General features: G+C 39.3%; 1 protein-coding gene across 3 annotated transcripts in view; it reads right to left on the reverse strand.

Moving 5' to 3' along the window:
* NECAB1 (N-terminal EF-hand calcium binding protein 1) overlaps positions 1-24,232 on the reverse strand; it is a 184,409-nt gene that overhangs the window by 23,638 nt on the left and 136,539 nt on the right. For all 3 annotated transcript variants that reach the window (XM_039240593.1, XM_039240592.1, XM_039240591.1), the window contains exons 7-9: positions 13,391-13,512; positions 10,444-10,520; positions 6,334-6,387 (exon numbers count right to left, since the gene is read on the reverse strand). In XM_039240593.1, coding sequence (XP_039096524.1) covers positions 6,334-6,387; positions 10,444-10,520; positions 13,391-13,512 — 253 coding nt within the window. The remainder of the gene's footprint in view (positions 1-6,333; positions 6,388-10,443; positions 10,521-13,390; positions 13,513-24,232) is intronic.

Genomic DNA, 24,232 nt, shown 5'->3' on the forward strand with positions numbered 1-24,232 from the left:
GAACTTGACGGAGGAACAAGGGGGAGAAGAAGGGGGGAAATGGTGGGGGAAAGGGAGAGAGGCAAACCATGAGAGACTCTTGAATGCTGACAAAAACTGAGGACTGATGGATGTGGGGGGAGGAAGGGATGGCATGGAGGAGGACACTTGTGGGGATGAGCACTGGGTGTTATGTGGAAACTAATTTGACAATAAACTATTTGTAAAAAAATAAATAAATAAAATAAAAAATAAGAAGACTACCCACACCAAAAAAAAAAAAAAAAAAGAAAAAAGAAAAAAAAAGAAATGTGACTTTTGGGCTTCACCTATCGAAACATGGATTCAACTTCTCCTTCCCTTGGATCTGGGCCAGCCTTATAAACTTGCTTTGGCCAATAGAACATGGCAGAAATAAGAGTGTGCCAGTTTCATGGTTAGGCCTCCAGAGGCCTTGTGAGTTTCCATTCTTTCTCTCTGATCCCTCAAACTGTCATGTGAACAAGCCCTGTGAGAACAGTGGTCAGCAAACTCTTTACATAAAGGGACAGATAGCAAATATTTTAGGCGCTGTGGTCCATGAGGTTCCTGTCACCTTCCTCAACTCTGTTTTAGTGTGCGAGCGGCCACAGATAACAGACAAATGGGTGTGGCTGTGTTCCAATAATACTTTATAGGTAAAAACAGGCAGTGCACTGTAGTTTGCCAACCTGTGTGATGGTGAATTAAAGACGACATAGAACAGAGCTGAATCAGCGGATTCATCCCAGCTGAGGCCCCCACCAAGATCAGCAAAGCTGGCATGCAGCAGACTACAGGTGCCCTAAGGGGGCCTGCTGACACCAGAACCACCCACTTGATCGCACTTGAAACCGCCTACCTCCAGAATTGTGGCTTAACCCACTCCATTCTGGGTGCTTTGTTACACAGCAGTAGCTAAGTGATTCACTTCACTTACATAGATGGATGTGAATATGATTTGGAAATTAAATTTACTTTGCAGTCCAAACAAGGCATGCCTTTTCCCTCCTTTCCTCAGACACTTACACCAAGAAATCAATTTATGAGGTCCAGATCATCTGTCTATGTGTTATGCCTACTGTGACAAGAGACGCTTTTTATTTTTTTTATTATTTTAAAAAAATTTTTTAAATGTTTTATTTATTTCTGAGAGAGGGAGAGAGAGAGTGAGCAGGGGAGGGTCAGAGAGAGAGGGAGATACAGATACAGAATCTGGAACAGGCTCCAGGCTCTGAGCTGTCAGCACAGAGCCCGATGTGGGTCTCAAACCCACCAACCGCAAGATCATTACCTGAGCCGAAGTCGGACGCTTAACCAACTGAGCCACCCAGTGCCCCAAGAGATACTTTTTAAATCTCCTTGGTAATTTAAGGTAGATCGTATGAGCTCCAAAGAAAACCCTTACCTTTTCTAGGCTGGCCAGGCCAAGTTGTAGGATGTGGAGCAAAGGAGTCCTAATACCTTTGTGATATTTCTATATGTCACTTACGTCAAATACACAGCCTGAGATCCTCACTGAAATCTGGTGTGAACAGCCAGCCTAGAGCATTTTTGTTTCTCTGTTTTAGAAGGGGTGGTGTAGCCCTTATTATTTACTTTATAGTGATTTTGTTATGATGGAATTATGATGGAATATGTACAGAAGAGTATTTGCCAGTCACATTAGGGTAGCTGCATCTACTTTTGATTTCTTGGATTTTTTAAAAAATGTTTTTTATTTATTTCTGAGAGAGAGACAGCATGATCAGGGGAGGGTCAGAGAGAGAGGGAGATACAGAATCTGAAACAGGCTCCAGGCTCTGACCTAGCTGTCAGCACAGAGCTCGACGCGTGGCTTGAACCCACGAACCGTGAGATCATGACCTGAGCCGAAGTCAGACGCTTAACTGACTGAGCCACCCAGGCGCCCTTGATTTCTTGGATTTTTTTTTTTAAGTTTATTTATTTTGAGAGAGAAAGCACAGGAGGGGCAGAGAGAGAGGGTGTGAGAGAGAATCTGAAGCACTGATAGTGCAGAGCCTGATGTGGGGCTTGAACTCATGAATCATGAGATCATGACCTGAGCTGAAACCAAACGTCAGATGCTTAACTGACTGAGCCACCCAGGCACCCCTTGGATTTTTTTATTTCAAGGATGTTCAGCTGTTTTAATCTCTGGAGACGGGAATATTTTAAATGCAACTAATTTGGTTCATGTTTTCCAGCTCTACTTACTTTACAATTGTGTTCCAAGCATGTCTTCAGAAATGTAACAGCTTTTCTTGTGTGCTCTTGTTCAATCTCATAATAGGTATAGCAGAGCAAGACTATGTTCTAATGGTCCCTGACATGTTTATTGGCAATAACTCCCAATCCATATGATATTGTATGGTGGGATTCATTTACCTCACAATGTATTATTCACAGGCTTTATGAGGGGAGAAAGGCAGAAAAATATATTAGATTTGTAAATACCTATTGTATACGTTATTCTGGTATAAACAAAAATAATGTACCCAAGAAATGCTAGAGCTTTTGAAAAGCACCAGAATGAGATCAAACCTTGTTTAAAATTATTTTGAATCCAAAAAGAACTCTTTGAATATAGAAAGTATCGAGGAAATCATGATCTTTTTCCCATAATTGTTTGATAAGAAGTGCCATGTGAGGCATACAATGGCACCAAGCCGAAAGGATCTGGGTGAATCTATAGTCCTGCCCAGATCCAAGATGTGTGGTCTGGCTGGATTCCCTTCAAAAATCATATTGACCTTTCAATGGTTCATACTCCCTGCTTTGTACTTGACAGCTAGAAGACAAGAATTATCCCCAAATGCTCCATGAGTCATAAAGTCATAGTCTTGGATTTTAGATCTGGGTTTATCTCTGATGGACATTCCCTTTTTCATTATGGCAAGAGTACAGTTATGAATTCCAAAACTTGCTATCTTTGTCACATGCTTGTTGTAAACCACTTGGAACATTTTAATATTCCCACATAGCACCTAAGTGCTGTTCTCTTGGTGCGCCATTTGAACAATTCAATGTCATAAGGGCTAAGTCAATATTTAAAAAAAAAAAAAACTCCTCCTTATTCTTTTTGACTTCATTTTGAATACTAGGTCATTCTGGAAGCATTCCCCGGCCTCCTAAGTTGTGTCAAATCTATACTTTTCTATAATAATTTTCATCACAGTGTATCGTAGACCGTTGTTTAATCACTGCAGCTCTTTCTGGTCTATCCTGTAGCCTGGAATATTCACCATTTCATCTCCACACCCTCCTCCAGGGCCTGGCATATAACTGGTGATTGTTCTTCATGGAACAAGCAAGCAAGACATTGCTTTTGTCATTGACTATTCTTAAAAGCTCTTTAATAAATTTCATTCATGCCCTATACATTCCAGGGAAGTATAGAGGTGGTCCTGAAATCTCTAGAGCCCTGCACATGGTCTCTCATCTACCTCCATCATCTTGGCCTCCTTCCTTTCCTCTTTAAGAACAAAGTGCACAAATTTTTAAAAAAACTTGGCTTTACTTTTACTAGCTATGTGGCCTTGAATCAGTTACTTCATCTTTTCATCCAAAAATCACCAAATGAAATTAGAACCATGGCACTTAGTATCACAGTTTTGGGGATGATTAAATGGAAATGTGTATGTAAAAATCTTGCCCAGGATAGATATTCAATAGATGTTACTTCTCACTGAGGATAAACAAAGGGCCTTAAAAGAAAAAAAGAGAAAGAAGTCATATCTTAGACTCATCATTATGTAATGGCTCATGTCCCAGAAAACTGGATACGGGAGCTAGCTGGGTTCAGGACTCTTGCTGTGTGCTGAAATAAGCCCACCAGATACTACTGCTCTGCTCTAACGGTAGGAAATCTCAGGAAAAGAAGTCATCTGTCCGCTCCCCACCTCACTAGCAAAGAACAACTCTACTTTAGTGTCCACAAATGCACCAAACACTAGAGTCGGACCATTGCAGCATGTAGGCAGGTGCAGGTCTGGTGTAGAACTGCTGGGGTCCAGCTAGCTAGGGGGGTTAAATCCTTCCACATCTTGGTTCTCCACCTGCAAAATGGGGTTAAGATGGCACCACTTCAGGTGGCTATTGTGAAGATGAAGTAAATTATAGAGGTGTGTGTTTGGGATGATACCTGGCACATAGTAAAGACTCACTAAAGATTAGCTTTTAAAAAATAAAGTATATCATGGGGCACCTGCGTGGCTCAGTAGGCTAAGTTCCCGACTCTTGATTTTGGCTCAGGTGATGAGGTCATGGTTTGTGAGTTCAAGCCCTGCCCTGCATTCTGTTCTGACAGCACAGAGCCTGCTTTGGATTCCCTCTCTCTCTCTCTCTCTCTCTCTCTCTCTCTCTCTCAAATGTAAATAAATAAACTTAAAAAAAAACAAAGTATATCATAAAACTTTAGTCTCTGATTTCCAGTGGGCAATTTATTTTTCAAAGTTCTCAAGTATTCACCAATGGAAAAGGCAAACTACCTTCCTAGTCAATGAAGTCTAAAACTGGTTTTGGTCACAAAGCTAAATCACTGAACATGGAGTGTGTAATGATGAGTGCCAGCTGGGAACAGTGAAGTTTGGTTTTGGTCACTGAATACAGAAGGCGTCACGAGGACAGACAGTGATGCATCCCTACCGCTAATGATCAAATACAACTTTTAATGACAAAAATCTTATTGGTAGCTCTGAAAAATAAACTTGCTCAAATCAATACTATGTGTATTCCCCAAGAGCACAACTATCTTACCTTTACATGTGGTTGAAAATAGTTAAGGAATATTCTTTCCTGCTTTTAAATAATATTGACTGCTAAACCACCTTCCCAGTCCCATTTTGTTCTTTTAAGTACTTTTATGTACTATTGAATTAGTAATGCTGTGTGGGTTGATAAATCTTTTAAAATTGACATTGGTCTCTCTTCCGCAAGGGACCAGAGAATGGAACAGTCTGTCACCTTTAATAAACAATTCTTAGACGATTTCTCTCTCACATAGCTATGAGAGAGAATAGTCTCATGTCCGGAAATTATGTAAGAATAGACAATGGTCTTTCTCAACATTAGAAATGTTATATTGAGTTTTCTGGACTAAAGTGTAGTGTTCTCTACATGCAAATCTAATTGATGATAGAGATGAGAGATCGCAAGGTCACAATTCTGTGCCTACCAGCATTCCCAGTATGTGCACTCGACAGCCTTCTCTCCTTCTCACCCAAATCTCCCCCTTTAGAATTCTGGGCGCCTGATAAATTAACACAGACCATACCCCTCTCTTTGGAGGAAGAGAGCACTGAACATGAGTGAACTACAGATTGTCTTTGAGGAAAGTGTCCATATCTATAGGATTCCAATCATAACAGCCATTATTAAACTTTCTGAGAACCCTCCAAAACTTCCCCTTTGTGCTATGAGTTTGGACAGATGGGTAGGAGCTGATGGCCAGGTGAGCCCTACCTTCTATTGCATAGGCAGTGCCTGTGGAATAAGTGACGGCACAGAGATGAAGGGTATTTCCTATCTTTGTCTCATGTAAGTGTGATTGATCCTGTAAGATCTCTACAGTACACAATACACTTAAGATATTAAGAAAAAGGTGATTTTCTGCGGGTTGCCAAGATTTTAAAATTTAAATGTCCACTAAACGAAAATGCGACGATTCACTTTTCCCAAACAGAATGTGCTACAAATATGTGCCTCAAAATAAAGTAAAATAACAAATCCTATATATGTGTTGCTTTTCAATTAGTTAACTTAATCACAAATTTCTTTTTGTCTTAGTGCCTATTAACATCACTTTATCTTCTTTCAATCTCTATAAATTGCCACCACTATGGGTGGAAGTCTTTTCCCTATGAGTGTAAATGCTCCTTCTTCTCCAAATGTCAATTTTTTTTTTTTGAAAAATGATTTCTGAGCACTTCCAGTGTACCTGGCCCTGAGTAACATAATACTAAATAGAATCAAGTTTCAGCACAGGTGTGGCACTCAGGCTTGGAGGGGTTATAAAATATTTATGATGTAATTTGAATGTGGCCATTCTCTGCTGCTCATAATCAATTATTCAATAACTCATTGACTTATATATGCATAAAATTCTCATTTTGCACATGTAACATGCTAGGTACTTACATAAAATGTCTACAAAGTAGGCATTGTTAGGTTTCTGCAAATCACAATTTAGAAACTACTACATAGCCATGCAAAATAAAATATGCCTATTGTATTACTCTTTAAAATTTTCACTGAGAGAGTAACTAATGAAGAAACTAAGTCATATTTGCAAAGTGCCTGTTTTCACCACTTTGACCTAGAAAAAAAAGTACTTACAGATTTAGTATTCCCTTCAATAACTTCTTCTTCCCGTGGTTCAAGTTTGAGATCCTTTAAAGAAAGAAATGGGGAAAGAAGGGGCCAGATATTAGTTAAAGAAAAATACCATATACTTGAATGGTAACCCTTTTATAGCTAACATTGTGGCAAAAGAAGCTCATTATCTGAAAGGATATGGAATCATTCTGATTTTAAAAATGAAGCTTTTCCAGTAAAGACTCTTTTACCCATTTATCAATGGTAACAAGCCATTTCAGTGTGTTCAATTTGTTATTACTTTAAGTTTACTGATGCATTAAAAGAGAACAAAATGGAGAGGCGATTCACCAAAACAGGGAAATGGTAGAACAGTAAAAAAAAAAAAAAAAAAAAGGAAAAAAATGAGTAGACGGATTTCTTTTGCTGTTCGTATTGATCACCACTCTTCTAGGGAGAACACGATGGACATTAGCGCAACTGCTATAATATATTCACACTCTAGTGAGGTTTTACTTTACTAAAACATGAATTCAAAAGCAAATGAAATCACTATTGAGATTTTCTAAAAATGAAGGGCTGTTAAAAAGATCCTAGAATTTTTACCGTGTTCAGTGGATGATGCTAGTGTCTCTAGTGAAACCAAGCATGTAACCTCTGAGGACTTCATTCTAAGAATATATATTCTACCATTGGTGGTGAGGATTATACACAATAATTCCTTCAAATAGATAAGAAATCCTTTGAAATCTGTAGAAATCTAGACGGTCTGATAGAACACAAGCCTGTTAAAATCAGAGCTATGTTGCTTTAGCTCTGCTACTCTCTTGCAGTAAAACCTTCAACATGTTATTTAACTTATCTAGCGTTCACCTTTTTAAAATGTTTTTTATTTTATTTTTGAAAGAGAGACAGGGCATGAGCAAGGGAGGGGCAGAAAGAGAGAGGGAGACACAGAATCCGAAGCAGGCTCCAGGCTCTGAGCTATCAGCACAGAGCCCAACACGGGGCTCAAACTCATGAACCGTAACATCATGACTTGAGCCAAAGTTGGTGCTCAACCGACTGAGCCACCCAGGTACCCCATGTAGGGTTTACTGTTTCCTCTGCTTAAATTCTCTTTCCCTAGGGCTTCATCTAGCTGGCTCCTTATCCTTTCTCATACCTCAACTCAAATATCACTGTCGTAGGGCAACCTTCCTGGATCACCCACTTAGGTATCCAACCCCTCATATCCACCATATTGCCTTAGTTTGTCCTCAGAGTACTTTTCACTCTCTGAAATTACCTTGTTTCATTTATTTGTTTACTGATTTTTATCTGTTTTTATTGGACCAAGAACCTTACCTGTTTGGATCACTGCTGCATTTCCACTGCCAGAATAATACCTGGCATAAAGTAGATGCTTAACAAACAGTTGAATAAAGGAATGGCTGAATGAACGCCCCATTTAAATCATAGCTTTTCTATGAGGGCGACGTGATGCAATGCATATGGATGTGAACTGAATCTTAAAGACAGAAACTGGAACAGCAATGGTGTCCTTGACCACTCTTTCCCTAACACCTACTCAGGCACACTTTTCATTTCCACTTTCTTTGACCTAAGATGAGAACAGCTTAAAAGACGCTGTATGCATGCAACATCCTTAGCTGTACTCCTTCAAATGAGGCTGTCCTGTGATCTGATGATATACTTAGGGCTTCATGAAGACTGAACAGGTTTTGATTTGAACAGATAACATAAATATGTTTTCTGCAGAGTGTGAGCAAAATACAAAATACAGTCTCAATATATCCCCATATATCCTCATAGAGGCTGAAATGGAAAGACTGCCTGAAGGTATCTGTAGAGATTGCAAATATTATCTTCCCCCCTCACATGAATGGCCCTGGGCTTGGTTTCCGGTGCAGGAAGGATTTATCACACTAAGTGGAGAGAAAAGAGAACACGTGTTCCACTGCAGGCACACTTCCTCTTAACGGGGAGATCAAACCTAGTGCCAAAGACAGCAGGAGACGAGAGAGTCAGCTGTGAAATGACATGCACTTAGCTACTGTTTGGCAATTGGGTAGTTTTTCCTCTAAAAGCCTAATTCGCAGTACAGAATAAGTTGTAGAAGCAAACGGAACTTGAACTTGCACTGCCTCTCCATTCATTAGGACAGGTCCTGCTGAGCCACGCACAGCTGGAACCCAATGCTGAAGACCATCACATCACACTTTCAGCAAATCTCTCAGACATTGTCCTCAAAATGAAACTCTTTCATAGAAAGGGAGGAAGAAAAAGTCTAGGAAAGAAAGAGATGTGATAACACTTTGATTTAAAGTTGGAAAAAAGGCATGACCTAAGTTTAAGCTATTCCTTTAAAAATAGCTATATAAAGTTAAGAAACCAAATAAAGACAGGTTTGCCAAGCATCTCAAAGCAATTTGAAAAGGAGGTTTTTGTGTTCTTTAAATGAATCTAAATTTATGTAACAATAGACCATGTTTTAACAAGATCTGCTTTCCAAATAGAGGTCATGGATTTCCAGGCCTTCCATGACTGGAAAACTAATTTTCATATGAATATTTTTAGTCTCAGTTCACCTATCAATTCATAAAATAGGAAGGAAGAAAGCTGAATTGCTGCAAACCGTTAAGTTTAGGTTATTTGCCTAGGAAGTGGCCAATGTAAATGTAACAAATGATGACATGGTGTCACAGCGACTGGCATTCTCCAAGGTTGCTTTCCCTGGACTTGATTACTTGTACGGAACCTCCTTTTCAGAGATCTTACTCCACCTCAGGACTTGGAAGTTTCATCTTTGTGGGGATGGTTCTTAAAAACCTAAACCATTGGCCTGACTTCTTACCTACTGACATCTAACTGAACATTTCAGCCTAAATATCCTATTAGATCTTGGGATTAACACATCTAATAAACCAGTTCACCTCCTCACCTCACCTGACACATTATCTCTCACTTGTCTCCCCCTTTCTGTTAATGGCACGATCGACTGAGACACTCAGGCTTAAATTCTCAGACTCCTCTTTGAGATTCCTCCGTCCTTTACCCATCATACCCATCATAACCCATCCTGTTAATTTCACTTTAAGTCTTTTAGTCTGTCATTTTCTTTTCAGTCATATAATACAGGCCCATCTCTTGTCATACCTAATCCCAGCAGGCTCAGATCTACAACCTGCTCATTAATGTCATTGCTTGAGCTGGCTTTGGTGGCTCTGACTTTGAATTTTCCTGTTTAAACCCAGTTTGTATGCTTGCTGTCCAATTTTCTATCTAAAAGATCTCTTTGGTTATATCACTTACCTGTTGAAAAATAACAAATGTCTCCTGTTGTCTCAAGACCAAGTCCGAATCCCTTTTCCTGTTATTTAATGCCACCCATAATATGGCCCCCATCCATCCACACAATCTTATTTGTTATCATTTTCCCGAATGAAAGACTAAGCTGGTCTATTTAAGCTTTACTCATGTTATCACCCTTACGTGAATATCCTCTCTAGCTGCTCTCTTCTTACTAAAATTTTACCGCTCCATTGCAAATATCTGCTTGTTAGCAGGCCAGCATTTATTCCAATTTTAGTAACAATACATTTTACTTTCAGGGAAGTCTCTCCTCTCCTTTAAATACAGTGCTCTGGGACTGTTAATCAAGATGTTCTCCTCCTTCGTCAGTTAACAAGCTACTTTCTAGAGGTTGGGAATGTAATTTTGTCTTTTAGCATATCACACAACCATTTCCCTGAGTCACTCTGAAACATTCCCAAGACATTATCCAGGTCGTCCCTAACAGCTACCACTTGCATCATTCAAGCACCCTGCTACTTATGGCACTGATAACTCAAGAGTTGAACAATGCAGGACATTTATTTAACTTGCAACTCTACATATTGTACATATGACTAGGGGGTAGGGGTGGGTGGCCTAAGAATTAACGTGAGTTTGTCTATTTGCTTTAACAGAAAGGGCCAGATAACTACCAAGCAGCCATCTGTAGCCATCACAGAGCTCCTGGCTATTATTCTATCTGTGGGACAGCCATGGATATATTAATACAACGAGGAAAATGAGTCAGAATGTACTGATAAGGGAGAGGGAGAAGAAAGAAAAGGAAGCACCCACCTTCTTTTCCAGTCGATCAATTAATTTCTGGAGTCTATTGATCTGGGTCATCCACTGGTTGTCTTCTTCTAATGAGCCTTGAGGGGAAATCATGAGGGCAATATATTAAACAGAGCAGGAATTTGGCATCTCAGAACTTTCCTTTAACCCTGAAGGAAGCACACAGTGTCACTGACTAGTCAGCACCCTTTTAAGAAATGTATTCACGTGAGTGCTCTCTAAGTTATTGATTTCCATAGGTCTAGGCATCCCAGGGGGCTCATTCTCACAAGCCTGTGATTTTTATGTTGTTGCCTGTACTGACCTTCGACAGTCAAAGAACAGATCCTGCTGAGACATTTTTACCACCCAGTGAGACGGCTGATTTTTCTCTTGAAAAAGGAAAGCTTCAGTCAATAATTCTAAACTTACTTCCACAACAGTGGCAGGAGCCAGGGAAATAACAGCCTTGAGCGCAGCCAGGTAGCTGCTGTCTCCTTTCCTAGGGACTAACCCAAGTAAACATGGACACTATGGTCATGGCATAACAGTTAAGAGTGCAGACTCTGGAACCTGAAGATCAAGGTCAAATTACTTGGCTCCTCTGGCCTTCGCTTCTTTGCTTTTAAAATGGTCATAATATCACCAGTAGCCACATAGTCACTGTGAGGAATAAATTTGAATAAATTAGAATATATATGTATATATATACACACATATGCATGTATATACGTAGCATACGTATGTCTGTATGGGCATATACATAAACACATATCTATAGTCTAGCACCAGGTCAAACACTACATAAGTTCTGCTTTTATAATTGCTGTTAATTATGTTTTTTAAAATAAATTGCTTTTATTATTGTTTTTTCAAGCTCTACACCCAACATGGGGCTTGACTTCGTGACCTGGAGATTATTCAAAGGTGCAGAGGGAAGAGCTGTAGTCTGAGACCCTGCACAAACATCCTGGCATCCTTCTGTATCCTTATGGCAGCCTGTGCAAAATGACTTCATAGGCATTTGTTGAGATAATAGTATTGAATATTTCTTGATGGGAGAATGTAATTGAATTCAAACCATAAAACCCTGTTTTAGCTTTGAAAGTTAGAAAGATAAGATCAAAATTATAAAGAGGTAGTACTTTACATTAGAATTCACTTCACTCTCTGCATTCTTAGGTAAAACTCTCAAAGCCTATCGCAGAAATTATGACGCAAAACTAAGTCAGAACACAGTCACACAGAAGTGGCCGCAAAAATCAAAATAAGGGGCCTTATAACAGAAAACATTGTAACTATATAAACAAAATGTATGTTTATTTTCAGTTTAGGAATTAGTTAACATATTCCATTCTGGGTTGTTCCTAAAAGAATTTAAGGTGGCTGTCACATCAAAATTCCTCAGAAGGATATTTCGCGTTTTGCTGTGTTTTCTAAATGGTTAAAGCATGAAGAACAATCCATATTTTGACTCAGGAGCTTAGTACTGTCATTTTCTAGTCAATACACGGTAGCCTGTACCACTATTCCTAATTTTTCCACTTTCTTCCTGTTACGGAATTATATGTATACAACCTTTGCCCCTCAACTTTGCAGCACCTCCTACCACAATGGATGGAGTACATCCCCCTTCCCACTATTTCTGGGTTTGGCATGTGACTCATTGGGCCAATGGAGAGCTGGCAGATAAGATGCACACAGTGGTTTAACTGAGCTGTGTGGTTTTGGCCTGGTGACTTATGCTTCTGACACCCACCAGGAGAAGAATTTGCTCCAAGTAGTCACTGATCCCAGGAGGCTACTTGAGGAGCAGAGCTGAAGCCAACCTAGAGGCTAGGGAGCACACATCACCCAAATCACAATCAATTACAGACCCATGAGTGAAAAAGACAAATATTTGCAATTGTAAACACTGAGATTCTGAGGTTGTTTCTGAGCAAAAGTGGTCTAATGAATCATATGACCTTGAACAAACTGCTGCACTTCTGGGGAAATAAAGATACTAACATCTATCTCATAAGGTATTAGAATTTAAGACAGTGTTCAAGAAAGCACTTTGAAACCTTCCAAGTACAGTATGTATAAATATAGGCTAGAGTTAGTACTTTGATTTTGTGAAATATGAGATATTTAAACGTTAATTGTGTTAAAATGGTATGTCCAAGTGAGGTTTATATAATCACTTATATAATTCTAGTTATATAATCTAGTTATATAATTCTAGAAATTACTGTGATATTTTATAACACGAATTTGTATATTTCAAATGAATTTTAAAGTAGTTATTATAAATGACCTGATTAAAATATAATGACCTAAAATTATTAATAAGGTTTTAGTCCAGGGGTGCCTGGACACTCAACTGAGTGTTAGACTTCAGCTCAGGGCATGATCTCACAGTTCGTGACAGCTTGCCGCTGTCACTGCAGAGCCTGCTTTATATCCTCTGTCCCTCTCTCCCTGCTCCGGCCCCACTTGCTCACTCTCTCTCTCTTGAAAATAAATATTAAAAATACTTTTAAAAGTAAGGTTTCAGCCCAATAAATGTTATATTATAGTATACACTTCAAAAATGCCAGCTATGACTATAATCCCATCATGAAAGGAAATAAGGATCCTTTTCCTGAAACAGACTGTGTATGATTAGGCAGGCTTGAGGGGATAGGAGCAAATCAGGGTAAAGGGTGCTTCCTTCCTTGAGAATGATGGGAATTTCTACAGGTCTCAAGGTCCCATCATCCCTCTGTGCACTGCGAAGCGCGGTTGTGGGATTCTCAAGGAAACAATGGGGTGGATCTTCACCTAGTTCTTACCATAGGCTCCTTGCCACTGTGGTTTCAGACAAACTTATCTGGTATAAGGAAAGCATTTCATTACTACTGCTGTTTTATTTGCTTAAAAATATAAATGTGAAAATAAAACCTGAGTCAGTTTTGGAAGAAGAAAAATGGCAAAGCTGCATTACCTGAGCCACAGGCACTGAACTGGGGGCTTTTCGGGGAGAAGCTGTTGTGTCTCTGGACTCGGCGATTTGATCGCTTTCCAGGCCACTGGATCAACAGGACTTCTGGCTTGGTCGGCCCTCGCCTTGAACAACAGAGACAACATTTAACCTTAGCGTCAGGCTCTTGCCCCAAGAAACAGATCTTCAACCATCAGTCACAAAGATGCTGTGGTGCAGCGAAATGAAAAGTTAGGAGAATTGCTGCTTGCCAACGTGTGCTGGAGACTCAGATGATTCGGTTTTGTAAATGTGAACCTACAGGAGAGACTTGGAGCTGGCTTTATTCTTTGACAGTTTGAGTAAAAATCCTATCTTAATTTGTAATCTAAGAAAAACTTTCTTCTTGGCCAAACCATCAAAGGAAAAGCTGTTTCTGTATGTGCTGATGTGTTGTGTTTGAGAACACCCATGGAGGTTTTTCCTTCTTTCAGTCAGTGTTAAATTTTAAAAATCAAGGCTATGTATCCATATACTTTTAACAATCAAATAATTCTATAAAGCTTATTTTAACAAATAGGAGCTCCTACTCACCCACCTGCACACCATTCCCCATTCCTCTTGTACAGAGGGAATGCTTACAACAAGTGGTTATTTGGATGTTTATCCTCATATCTATGTATAATATGCTTAAATTACTATCCCTCCATTCTTTAGATTTTAAATGTATCTATTAACTTCCCAAAAGGAAATGATCAGGACAATGATATATACAAGGAAATATTATAAGGAACTTAAAGGAAGACTGCTTGATAGGATGGATTCAATGTAGGAGGTGAGCCTTTGGTCTTTCCCTATTCTCTCCTGGTTGGAATACAAACATGATAGCTGGAATTCCAGCAACCACTTTGGACCATGAGGAAAACCCAAGGATGTACTTAATATGTGAAAAGGCAGGAGGTCTATGATAAATCTGTAGAGCTCTCATACTTGCGTACGTTGCCACCACTAAGCTCTTTCATAAAAGATAGTAAGTCCTTATGTGTTTAAGCCTTTTTCCCTATATTACATGCAGCCAAATCTAATACTAATTTATTCATCCCCAAATCTTCCTTTGTTATCAGCAAGGGAAAATTTCTTTAGCCTCTCTCTGGTGCTGATTCTGACCACCGCCCCCAACCCCTTTTAAGTTTCGATTTCATTTTACCTTTGTTTTGGTGGAAAAGAACATCTAACCACTTCACAGAAATGGGTGCATCATGAGAGGCAAAATTTTTGAGACACAGCATATTAAAAAGATACTTTTATTTTATTCTCCTACTTTATTGGTGGTTTTATGGGGTAAATAAATTTTTTTCTTTTTTAAAATTCCAGTATAATTAACGTACAGTGCCATATTAGTTTCAGGCGTACAATACAGTGATTCAACAAATCTATACACTACTCAGTGTTCATCATCATAGGTGTACTCTAGATCCCCTTCATCTATTTCACCTGTCCCCCAACGCAATTCCTCTCTGGTAACCATCAGTGTGTTCTGTATAGTTGAGAGTCTATAATTGGTTTGTCTCCTTTTTTTTCTGTTTTGTTTCTTAAATTGCACATATGAGTGAAGTCATATGGTTTTTGTCTTTCTCTGAATTATTTCACTTCGCTTTAGGCTCTCCAGATCCATCCATGGTATTGCAAATGGCAAGATTTCCTTCTTCTGTATGGCAAAGTAATATTCCACTCTAACACTTTATCCATTCATCTATTGAAGGACATTTGGGTTTCTTCCTTAGTTTGCCTATTGTAAGTAATACTGCAATAAACAAAGGGGTGCATATATCTTCTCAAATTAGTGTTTTCATATTCCTTGGGTAAATGTCAGGAGTGGAATTACTGCATCATATGGTAAATCTGTTTTTCATTTTTTGAGGAACCTCTATATTTTCCACAGTGGTTGCACCAATCTGTATTTCTACCAACGGTGCACAAGGGTTCCTTTTTAGCCACATTCTTGTCAAGACTTGTTTTTTTGTTTTGTTTTTTACATTTTTAAATTTTATTTATTATTATTCATATTTTATTTTAGACAGAGAGCGGGGGAGAGGGACAGAGGGAGAGAGAGAGAATCTTAGGCAGGCTCCACACTCAGCATGGAGCCTGATGTGGGCTCAATCCCACAACGTGAGCTGAAATCAAGAGCTGGATGCTCAAGTGAATGAGCCAGCCAGGCATTCCTCTTGTGTTTTTTATTTTAACCATTATGACAGGAAGGAGGTGATATTTCACTATAGTTTTGATTTGCATTTTCCTCATGGTTAGTAAGTTGAGCATCTTTTCACATGTCTCTTGGTCATCTGTGTCTTCTTTGGAGGAAGAATGTCTTCTTTCCATTTTTAATTTTTTTTAATGTTTGTTTATTTTTGAGAGAGAGAGACAGAGCACAAGCAGGGGAGGGGCAGAGAGAGAGGGAGACACAGAATCTGAAGCAGGCTCCAGGCTCTGAGCTGTCAGCACAGAGCCTGATGTGGGGCTCAAAGCTATGAACTGTGAGATCACGACCTGAGCTGAAGTCGGATGCATAACCAACTGAGCCACCCAGGTGCCCCAATCCTCTGTCCTTTTTTTAACTGGATTATTTATTCTTTTGGTGTTTAGTTGTATATGTTCAATATATATTGTTAATATATTTTGGATATTAACCCTTTATCAAATATATCACTTGCAAATATCTTCTGCCATTCAGTAGGCGGTCTTTTGTTTTGTTGATTCCCTTTGCTGTGTAGAAGCTTCTTATTCTGATATATCCAATGGTTTGTTTTTGCTTTTGTTTCCATTGCCTTAGGAGACATATCTAGAAAAATCTTGCTACAGCCAATGTCAGAGAAATTACTGCTTGTGCTCTCTTCTAGAATTTTAATGGTTTCAGGTCTCATATTTAGGTACTTAACCCATTTTCAGCTTATTTTTAAGTAAGTAAGTGTAACAAAGTGGCACAGTTTTCCCAATAGCATTTATTGGAGAGAAAAATGTCTTTTTCTTGATGCATATTCTTGCCTCCTTTGTCATGGAGTAACTGACCATATAATCATGGATTTCTGGGCTTTCTATTCTGTTCCACTGCTCTATATGTCTATTTCTGTGTCAGCACTATACTGTTTTGATTACTACAGCTCTCAATTATATCTTGAAATCTGGAATTGTGATACTCCAGTTTTGTTTTGTTCTCCTTCCTCAAGATTGTTTTGGCTCTTCAGGGTCTTCTGTGGTTCCATATAAATTTTAGGATTGTTTGTTGTCGTTCTGTGAAAAACCCTATTGGTATTTTGACAAGAACTGCATTAAATCTGTAGATTGCTTTGGGTTGTATGAGTGTTTAAAAAAATATTTCTTCTCCCAATCCATGAGCATGAATGTCTTTCCATTTCTTTGTGTCATCTTCAATTCTTTCAACAATGTTTTATGAGTACAGTTTTTCACCTCCTTGTTAATTTTATTCCTTATTTTTGGATTTTTGGCACAAAGGTAAATGGCAATATTTTCTTAATTTCTCTTTCTGCTACTTCATTATTAGTGTATAGAAATTCAATGAATTTCTGTATATTGCTTTTGTTTCCTGTGATTTTATTGGATTCATTTATCAGTTCTGGTAGTTTTTTGGTGGAGTCTTTAGGGTTTTCTATATATAATAGGTCCTTATATAAGAGTTAAAGTTTCACTTCTTCCTTATCAATTTGGATGCCTTTTCTTTTTTTCTTTTTTTGTCTGATTTCTGCAGCTAGGATGCCCAGTACTATACTGAATGAAAATGGTGACAGTGGACATCCTTGTCTTTTTCCAGACCTTAGGGGGAAAGCTCTCAGTTTTTCACCAATGAGTATGATGCCAGCTGTGGATTTTTACACATGGCTTTTTTTTTGTTGAGGTATGTTCCCTCTAAACTTACTTTATTGAGGGTCTTTATCATGAATAGATGTGGTACTTTGTCAAATGCTTTTTCTGCATCTATTGAAATGATCATATAGTTTTTAATCCTTCCTCCTGTTGATGTGATGTATCACGTTGAGTGATTTTGTAAATACTGAACTACCCTTGCATCCCAGGAATAAGTCCCACTTGATTGTGGTGAGTGATTTTTTTAATGTATTGTTGGATTTGGTTTACTAATATTTTGTTGAGGATTTTTGTATCTAGGTTCTTTACAGATATTGGCCTGTAGTTCTCGTTTATTGTAATGTCTTTATCAGGTTTGGGTATCAGGGTAATGCTGGCTTCACAGAATGAACTTGGAAGTTCTCCTTTCTCTTCTTATTTTTTGGAGAAGTTTGAGAAGAATGGATATTCACTCTTCTTCAAATATTTGGTAGAATCCACCTATGAAGTCATCTGGTCTTGGACTTTTGTTTATGGGGAGTTTTTGATTACTGATTCAATTTCATTGGTGGTAATCAGCATTCTGAAAGTGTATTCTTGGTTATGGCTTTTTTTTTTTTTTTTTTTTTTTTTTTTTTTTTTTTTTTTTTTTTTTTTTTTTTTTTTTTTTTTTTTAATTTCAGCACTTTGAATATATCATGCTACTCCCTCTGGCCTACAATGTTTTTGCTAAAAACTCATCTCATAGCCTTATGGGGTTTATTTGTATGGGTTTTCTTTCTCTTGCTTCTTCTCAATTCTTATCACTACTTTTTGCCACTTTAATTATTATGTGTCTTGGTGTGGACCTGCTTGGGTTGATTTTGTTGGAGGCTCTCTCTGCCTCCTGGATATGGATGTCTGTTTCCTTACCCAGATTCAGGAAGTTTTCAGCTATTATGTCTTCAAATAAATTTCCTTCCCCTTTTTCTCTCTCTTCTCCTTCTGTTATTCCTATAATGTGAATGTTACTACACTAGATGGTGTCATCGAATTCCTCTATTCTTTTCATTATTCTTTTCTCTTTCTTGAGCTTGATTGCTTCATATCACTGCATCTTCCAGGTTACTGACCCATTCTTCTGATTCCTCTAGTCCACTATTTATTCTCTCTACTACAGTTTTAATTTCTATTATTGAGATCTTCACCTCTTTTTTTTATTTTCTATGTCTCTGTTGAGGGTCTCACTGAAATACTCAAGCCTTTTCTCAAGTCAAATGAGTATGTTTATTTCCATTACTTTAAATTCTCCATCAGGCATGTTACTTATATCCACTTCACTTCACTCTCTTGCTGTGATTCTTTCAAGCGGGACATATTCCCTGTCTCCTCATTTTGCCTAACTTTCTGTGTCTGTTTCTATATTTTGGGAAAGTCTCCTGTTACTGGAAGTAGCGGCCTTATAAAGAAGAGGTCCTATAGTGCCTTGCAGTACAATGTCCCCTGTTTACCAGAACCTGACATTTCAGGGGTGTTTCCTATGTATGTTGCATGTATTCTAATGTTTTGGCCAAGCTGTATTTGCCTTCAGTACAGTCATCTGCAGTCTCAGTCTTTTTCTCTGTGTCTCTCTCTGTCTCTCTCTGTTGTGCCAGGGTCTCGTCCTTGTTTTGTTAAGGGGAAAACTCTGGTGCTGCTTTTTCAGCAAGTTTAGTCAAAGCCGGCATTTGCTTGAACTGTGGTCGCACCGATCTGCAAGGCACTCTCCGTGTAGTGTCTACTAAGTGGCTTTCGTTGGTGGGTAGGGCCTGCAGTCAGGCTAGATGTCTGCCCCCAGCCCACTTCTGGGGCCAGAGTGGAGCTGGTTTGTTTGGTTATCTTTCCCTCTCCCCATGGTAGAAGTAACTTTGGATTTGCAGTGGCCACTGTATTGGCTGCTTACTCAATGCCACACTTGTAGCACAATGCCACACTTGTAGTATTGGCTGCTTACTCAATGCCACACTTGTAGCACTGCTTTGGACTCCTGCTAAGTCGGGTTGAAGCAGACAGGTCTGCAGAAGAACATGGGTGCTGGGCATGCTCTTGACAACCTAGGTGTAGAGTGTTTATGCTGAAATCTGATGGTGCCCATGTATCTACTCTGAGGTGTCTGGGAGGGAAATGATGCTTGCCAACTCCTTTTTTCCTTTAGAAGTCTCCCAAAGATCCGTCCTCCTCCAATATACATTTTAAGATTAGTAAATCTCCTTCCCATGTACTCCCTGCAGTTTTCAAACTGCTTCTTCTCTGCTGTATCTCAGCAGGGATGCTTGTTTTGCTGTTTCTTTGAGGGTGGGAACTCAGTTTCCTATCGCCCTCTAGATCTTCTTTAAAATTCTTGGTGTTAAGCTCCATTAATTCAAAGAACTCACAAAGTTAAGCCACTCTGGTTTTCAAATCCAAATGTTATAAGGGTCCACCTTCCCTGTGTGGGTCCCTTGTGTCTGGGGTGCTTGATGCAGGGTCTTTTCTTCTCCTTTCTCCATGATTGCAACGTCCCTCCCCACCACAGTCTAGTGGGTCTATGCGGTTCATGGCCGTATCTGCACCCTTCCTACCACTTTCAATGTGGCCTCTTCTTTCCATTTAGTTGGGGAAAGTCTGTTCTGTCAGTCTTCTGGTCATTTCCTAGGTTATCTGCACTTATGTGGCTGTTATTTAGGTGTATCCATGGGACTATGTGAGCCTAGGAGCCTTCTACTCTGCCATCTTTGCCACAAGTCAGAGTAAGAATTCTAGGTTGCAAATCATTTTCTCTTCAAATTTTGAAAAGGCTGTCTCATTGCCTTCTAGCTTTCAGTGCCATTATTTAAAAAAATCTAGTATCTTATTCATGCTCTGTATTTGACCTAGTTTTTGGTCTGGGAGATTTTAGACACTTCTCTTTGTCTCTGGTATTCTGAAATGTCACAATGACATGCCTTGGTGTCAGATTTTACAATTCATTGTAATGGGCTCTTACTCTGTTCTGTCAACCTGGAAACTCGTGTCCTTGTTCTGAGGATTATTTCTTAGATAATTTCTCTCCTTTTTTCCTCTTTCTGGAATTTCTACTTTTCAAATATTGGACCTCTTAGACTACCCTATAGCTTTATTATTTTTTGTTTGTTTCTTATTTTTCATCTCTTTGTGAAAATGTCATCACACTTTTATCTCCAAATCTTGACCAAAGGTTCTTATTTCTGCAATCATAGTTTCCAAGAACTCTTTGTGTGCTTTGAATATTATTATTCTTAAAGTAGCATCCTTTCCGGCATGCATAGGTGGCTCAGTAGGTTAAGAGGCTGACTTCAGCCCAGGTCATGATCTCTCAGTTTGAATTTGAGCCCCGTACAGGGCTCTGTGCTGACAGCTCAGAGCCTGGAGCCTGCTTCAGATTCTGTGTCTCCTTCTCTCTCTGCCCCTTCCCTGCTCACACTATCTCTCTCTCTCTCAAAAATAAATAAACTTAAAAAATAAAAATAGAGTAGTATCATTTCCTTAATTCATAAATGCAATATTTTTCTCTGCTTTCTGAAGGCATTGATGATCTTCTGAGACAGTCTTCTGCTTTCTGGATTACATCTGTTTCTTCTAAGTTTCTTTTTTTTTGTGTTTGATTTGTTGTTTTGGTTGTCCCTGGCTATTTCAGAGAAAAGAAACAAAAGAGAAGAAAAAGGAGTGAGAGAAAGAGGGAGGGAGGAAGGGAGGAGGAGAGAGAGGGAGAGGGAGGGAGAGAGGGAAAGAGAGAGAGGAAGGAGGAGGAGAGAGGGAGGGAGGAGGAGGGAGTGGGAGAGGGAGAGGGGGTGGTGGCAACTGCCAACTCACAGCCTCCACTGTAGAGTGGCCTCTCCAGGCCTATTCATTATGAGCACCATCTCTTGGTACCTTTAAGGTATTGCTCTGGATAAAGAAGAACTTTGGAAAATAGAGTAAATTTTCATATTCCATTATAAAAATAAATTCACATATAATTAAGCTGTGTTCCCAGAAATCTGGTCTGTGAGGAATGGAGGTTTATATAAAAGGACAGAAACCTCTAGAGGGAAGCTTCAGTGTCACATAATGATTATTCTTGTCACTGGCTATTAGGTGCCTTCAGAAGACATGGAATTAAAGTGGCGCCCATTTACCAGTATGTCAGGACGGATACAAAGAATATTGTAGAACACCATCTGAAAATCTCACCTCTGTGGCATTCCAGCTATACGCATCCCTTCTCTCTGAAATTGCCATTTTCCCATGAATAGACACAGACGTTCTGCCCAGCACTGCATGTCTAACTCATTACTGCAGGATGACTGATACGGTGTGATTCCTCCCTGGGGTGATAACTAGACTAGATCCCTTCTCAAAATTTGCTATATTCCAAAGAGGTTTTATATCCCTAGGTTTCAGAAATATTAAGTCTCAAAGTAATATTGATGTTTAAGGGGAAGCAAATTATTATAACTCTGGGATTTTTAATGCTCTCTGCAGGTTACAACTGTTGACTATGCGGGGTATCATGGACTCCTCCTTTATGTTACAAAAAACTGGTGAGTTCTGAGGTACATTGATTTGACCTCTCCTCTCTGACCTAGCTCTAACTCTTCCCAAATCTTTAGTATATACTGTTATGAGACTAGAATATTCCTTGAAATCTGGGGCACCTGGGTGGCTCAGTCACTTAAGCATATGACTTTGGCTCAGGTCATAATCTCATGGTTTGTGAGTTCTAGGCCCACACTGGGCTCTGTGCTGACAGGTTGGAACCTGGAGCCTGCTTCAGATTCTGTGTCTCCCTCTCTCTCTGCCCCTCCCCCACTTGTGCTCTGTGTCTGTCTCTCAAAAATAAATAAAAACATTAAAATTTTTTTAAAAAACCCTTCATTTACAACCACTAAGACAATCTCTGATAATATGAAATCTAAATATAGCTACCTAGCTTTTAAGACCTTCCCTAACCTTACATGCCAGGTAGGTTACTTTCACTGCCCCAGGCCCTCATCCACTGCTGTTCTACATAGTTCCCTTTACTTGGGATTCCCTTTCATTCATTCAGCTTCATATATTCAGCATTTAGTTGTGGCAGATAGAGGGAAACAAGGCAGAGCCCTGTCATTTAGAAACTCCAAGTCTAACAGGACAGATAAGTGAAGGACTGGGCTTGCAGGTACAGCTAAGAAGAGGGTACTGAGGAAGACACAGCGGTGCAGCAGGAGGTATAAAGTCCTCTTCTGAGAGCAGTGAAGCTTTCCCAGAGCAAGTGCTCCAAGCAGTGAGCAAGCAAATGGGGAAGACCCAGCCAGAAGGAAGAAGAGGGTACTATGGGGTGGCTGAGAAGACCTCCAGGGAGAATATTTTCTGCCATTAAATCTACCCTAAAGATCCCGTTCGAGTCTTGTCTCCTATGAGGCTTATTTACTGGTCTTTTGTTTAATATCATAGGAAAAGGAGAGCCATCTTTCCTGCCCTGTTTTTTCCCCACCTGTGAGGGCCCCTGGGGTTCTCCTTGCTTTGGTTTCTGGTGGCCAGCGACTGGAAGATGAAGCTAGAGAGAGGGGACACAGCATTTTAAGCATGAGCGTAATTTATACTCTTCCGTCAGGGTCACCAGAGATTTCAAGTTGGATTTATGGGCAAAAACTCATAGAGGAAACTAGTTTTTCATTTGCTTTTTATTTTATTTTTGTTTACTGAAAACCTCCCTGGGAGGAGTATCATGGATTTGGGGTGGGAGGTGGGCATCCCTAGGTACCTTAATCAATACCGCACAATAGCACTCCCCAGATTTACATCAGACCTGTAATAGTGTTTATTCTTCCAAGCTCTGTTTGAGCTAGAAACCTATAAATAAAATATCAGTTAGTCCTCCAATGCCTTCTGTGTTCTTTAAGTTCTGCATTATCACATTCTTTCTCATTAAACACAGCTGCAGCTGTTGGTAGCTTTCACAGGGGGTCAAGGCTAGCCTGAGGCCTGGCACCAAAAACAGCTGTTCGTTATGTATTTGCTATATAGCAGTGAATGTAGAACCCAAGTTTGTAGGAGCTGACAATAGACAAAACCCAAAATGCAGGTGAAGACGGGAAGTGGAGCACTTTTGTAAGTCTCTTCTCAGTAGGCTAATAATTGATTCTAAAAAGGGAGGATCTATTATACGTCAAGAAAATCTAAAGACAACAAAGAAACCAACCTCATTTCCCGTTTGGAACATGAAATCAGTATCACTGTGTTTCAAGACACTCTGTTATCCTCTGCTCACACCTAAGGAACTGGCCTGCTGCTTCTCTAAAGCTGTCGGTTATACCTGCCATTTGAGATGGATTCATTCAGTGCAGTGGAAATGAGTTTATAATGTGAGAATGCTCCACAGATCCACTGAAGAGCGGACACCAACATTCATCAGCTGCACAAGCTCATTAGATTGGAGATTAGAGTCTTTTTTGTCAGAATTTGGTGGTGCTCACTCATTTTGACATTGTAAACACATGGTTGAAAATGCCACCATTACTCGAGATGTCCTAATAATTATGTATCCATTAATTTGTTTAGAAAAATTGGCCCTATTGAGTAGTCCATTATCATCAGGCTATTCAAAAAAGCTGCTGTGTGATTCTCCCTAACTTCAAATGCAAAAAGTTAGATCATCACATGTATAGGTTTGAAGTAACACATGCAAAAATGTGTTGCATAAGCACGAGTTTTGCCAAGCCCTTCTCGAGCTTGCAAGGTATAAACAATGGCAACTCAAGAAAGTACCAACTGTTGGTTGGAGTAATTTTGACGTCTGCTTTACACATTTCTAATTCAGGTTTCTCTTTAGCATTAGCACCTTTATTTATATAGCTTTTATAATCTCATCACTTATCTTCTCCGTGATATTACTTGGTGGTCTTGAATTCTGAAAACATTTCTTACCATTCACTTTTCTCTGTTTTCTTAAATAAAAAGGCTGATTCTATTCCCAAGTCCCCGGGTACATACAAGTTCATTTGGCCTCTTAGTCTATTTTCTATCACT

Source organism: Hyaena hyaena, unplaced genomic scaffold, assembly GCF_003009895.1.
Source record: "Hyaena hyaena isolate Hyena2069 unplaced genomic scaffold, ASM300989v1 scaffold_177, whole genome shotgun sequence".
NCBI lineage: Eukaryota > Metazoa > Chordata > Mammalia > Carnivora > Hyaenidae > Hyaena > Hyaena hyaena.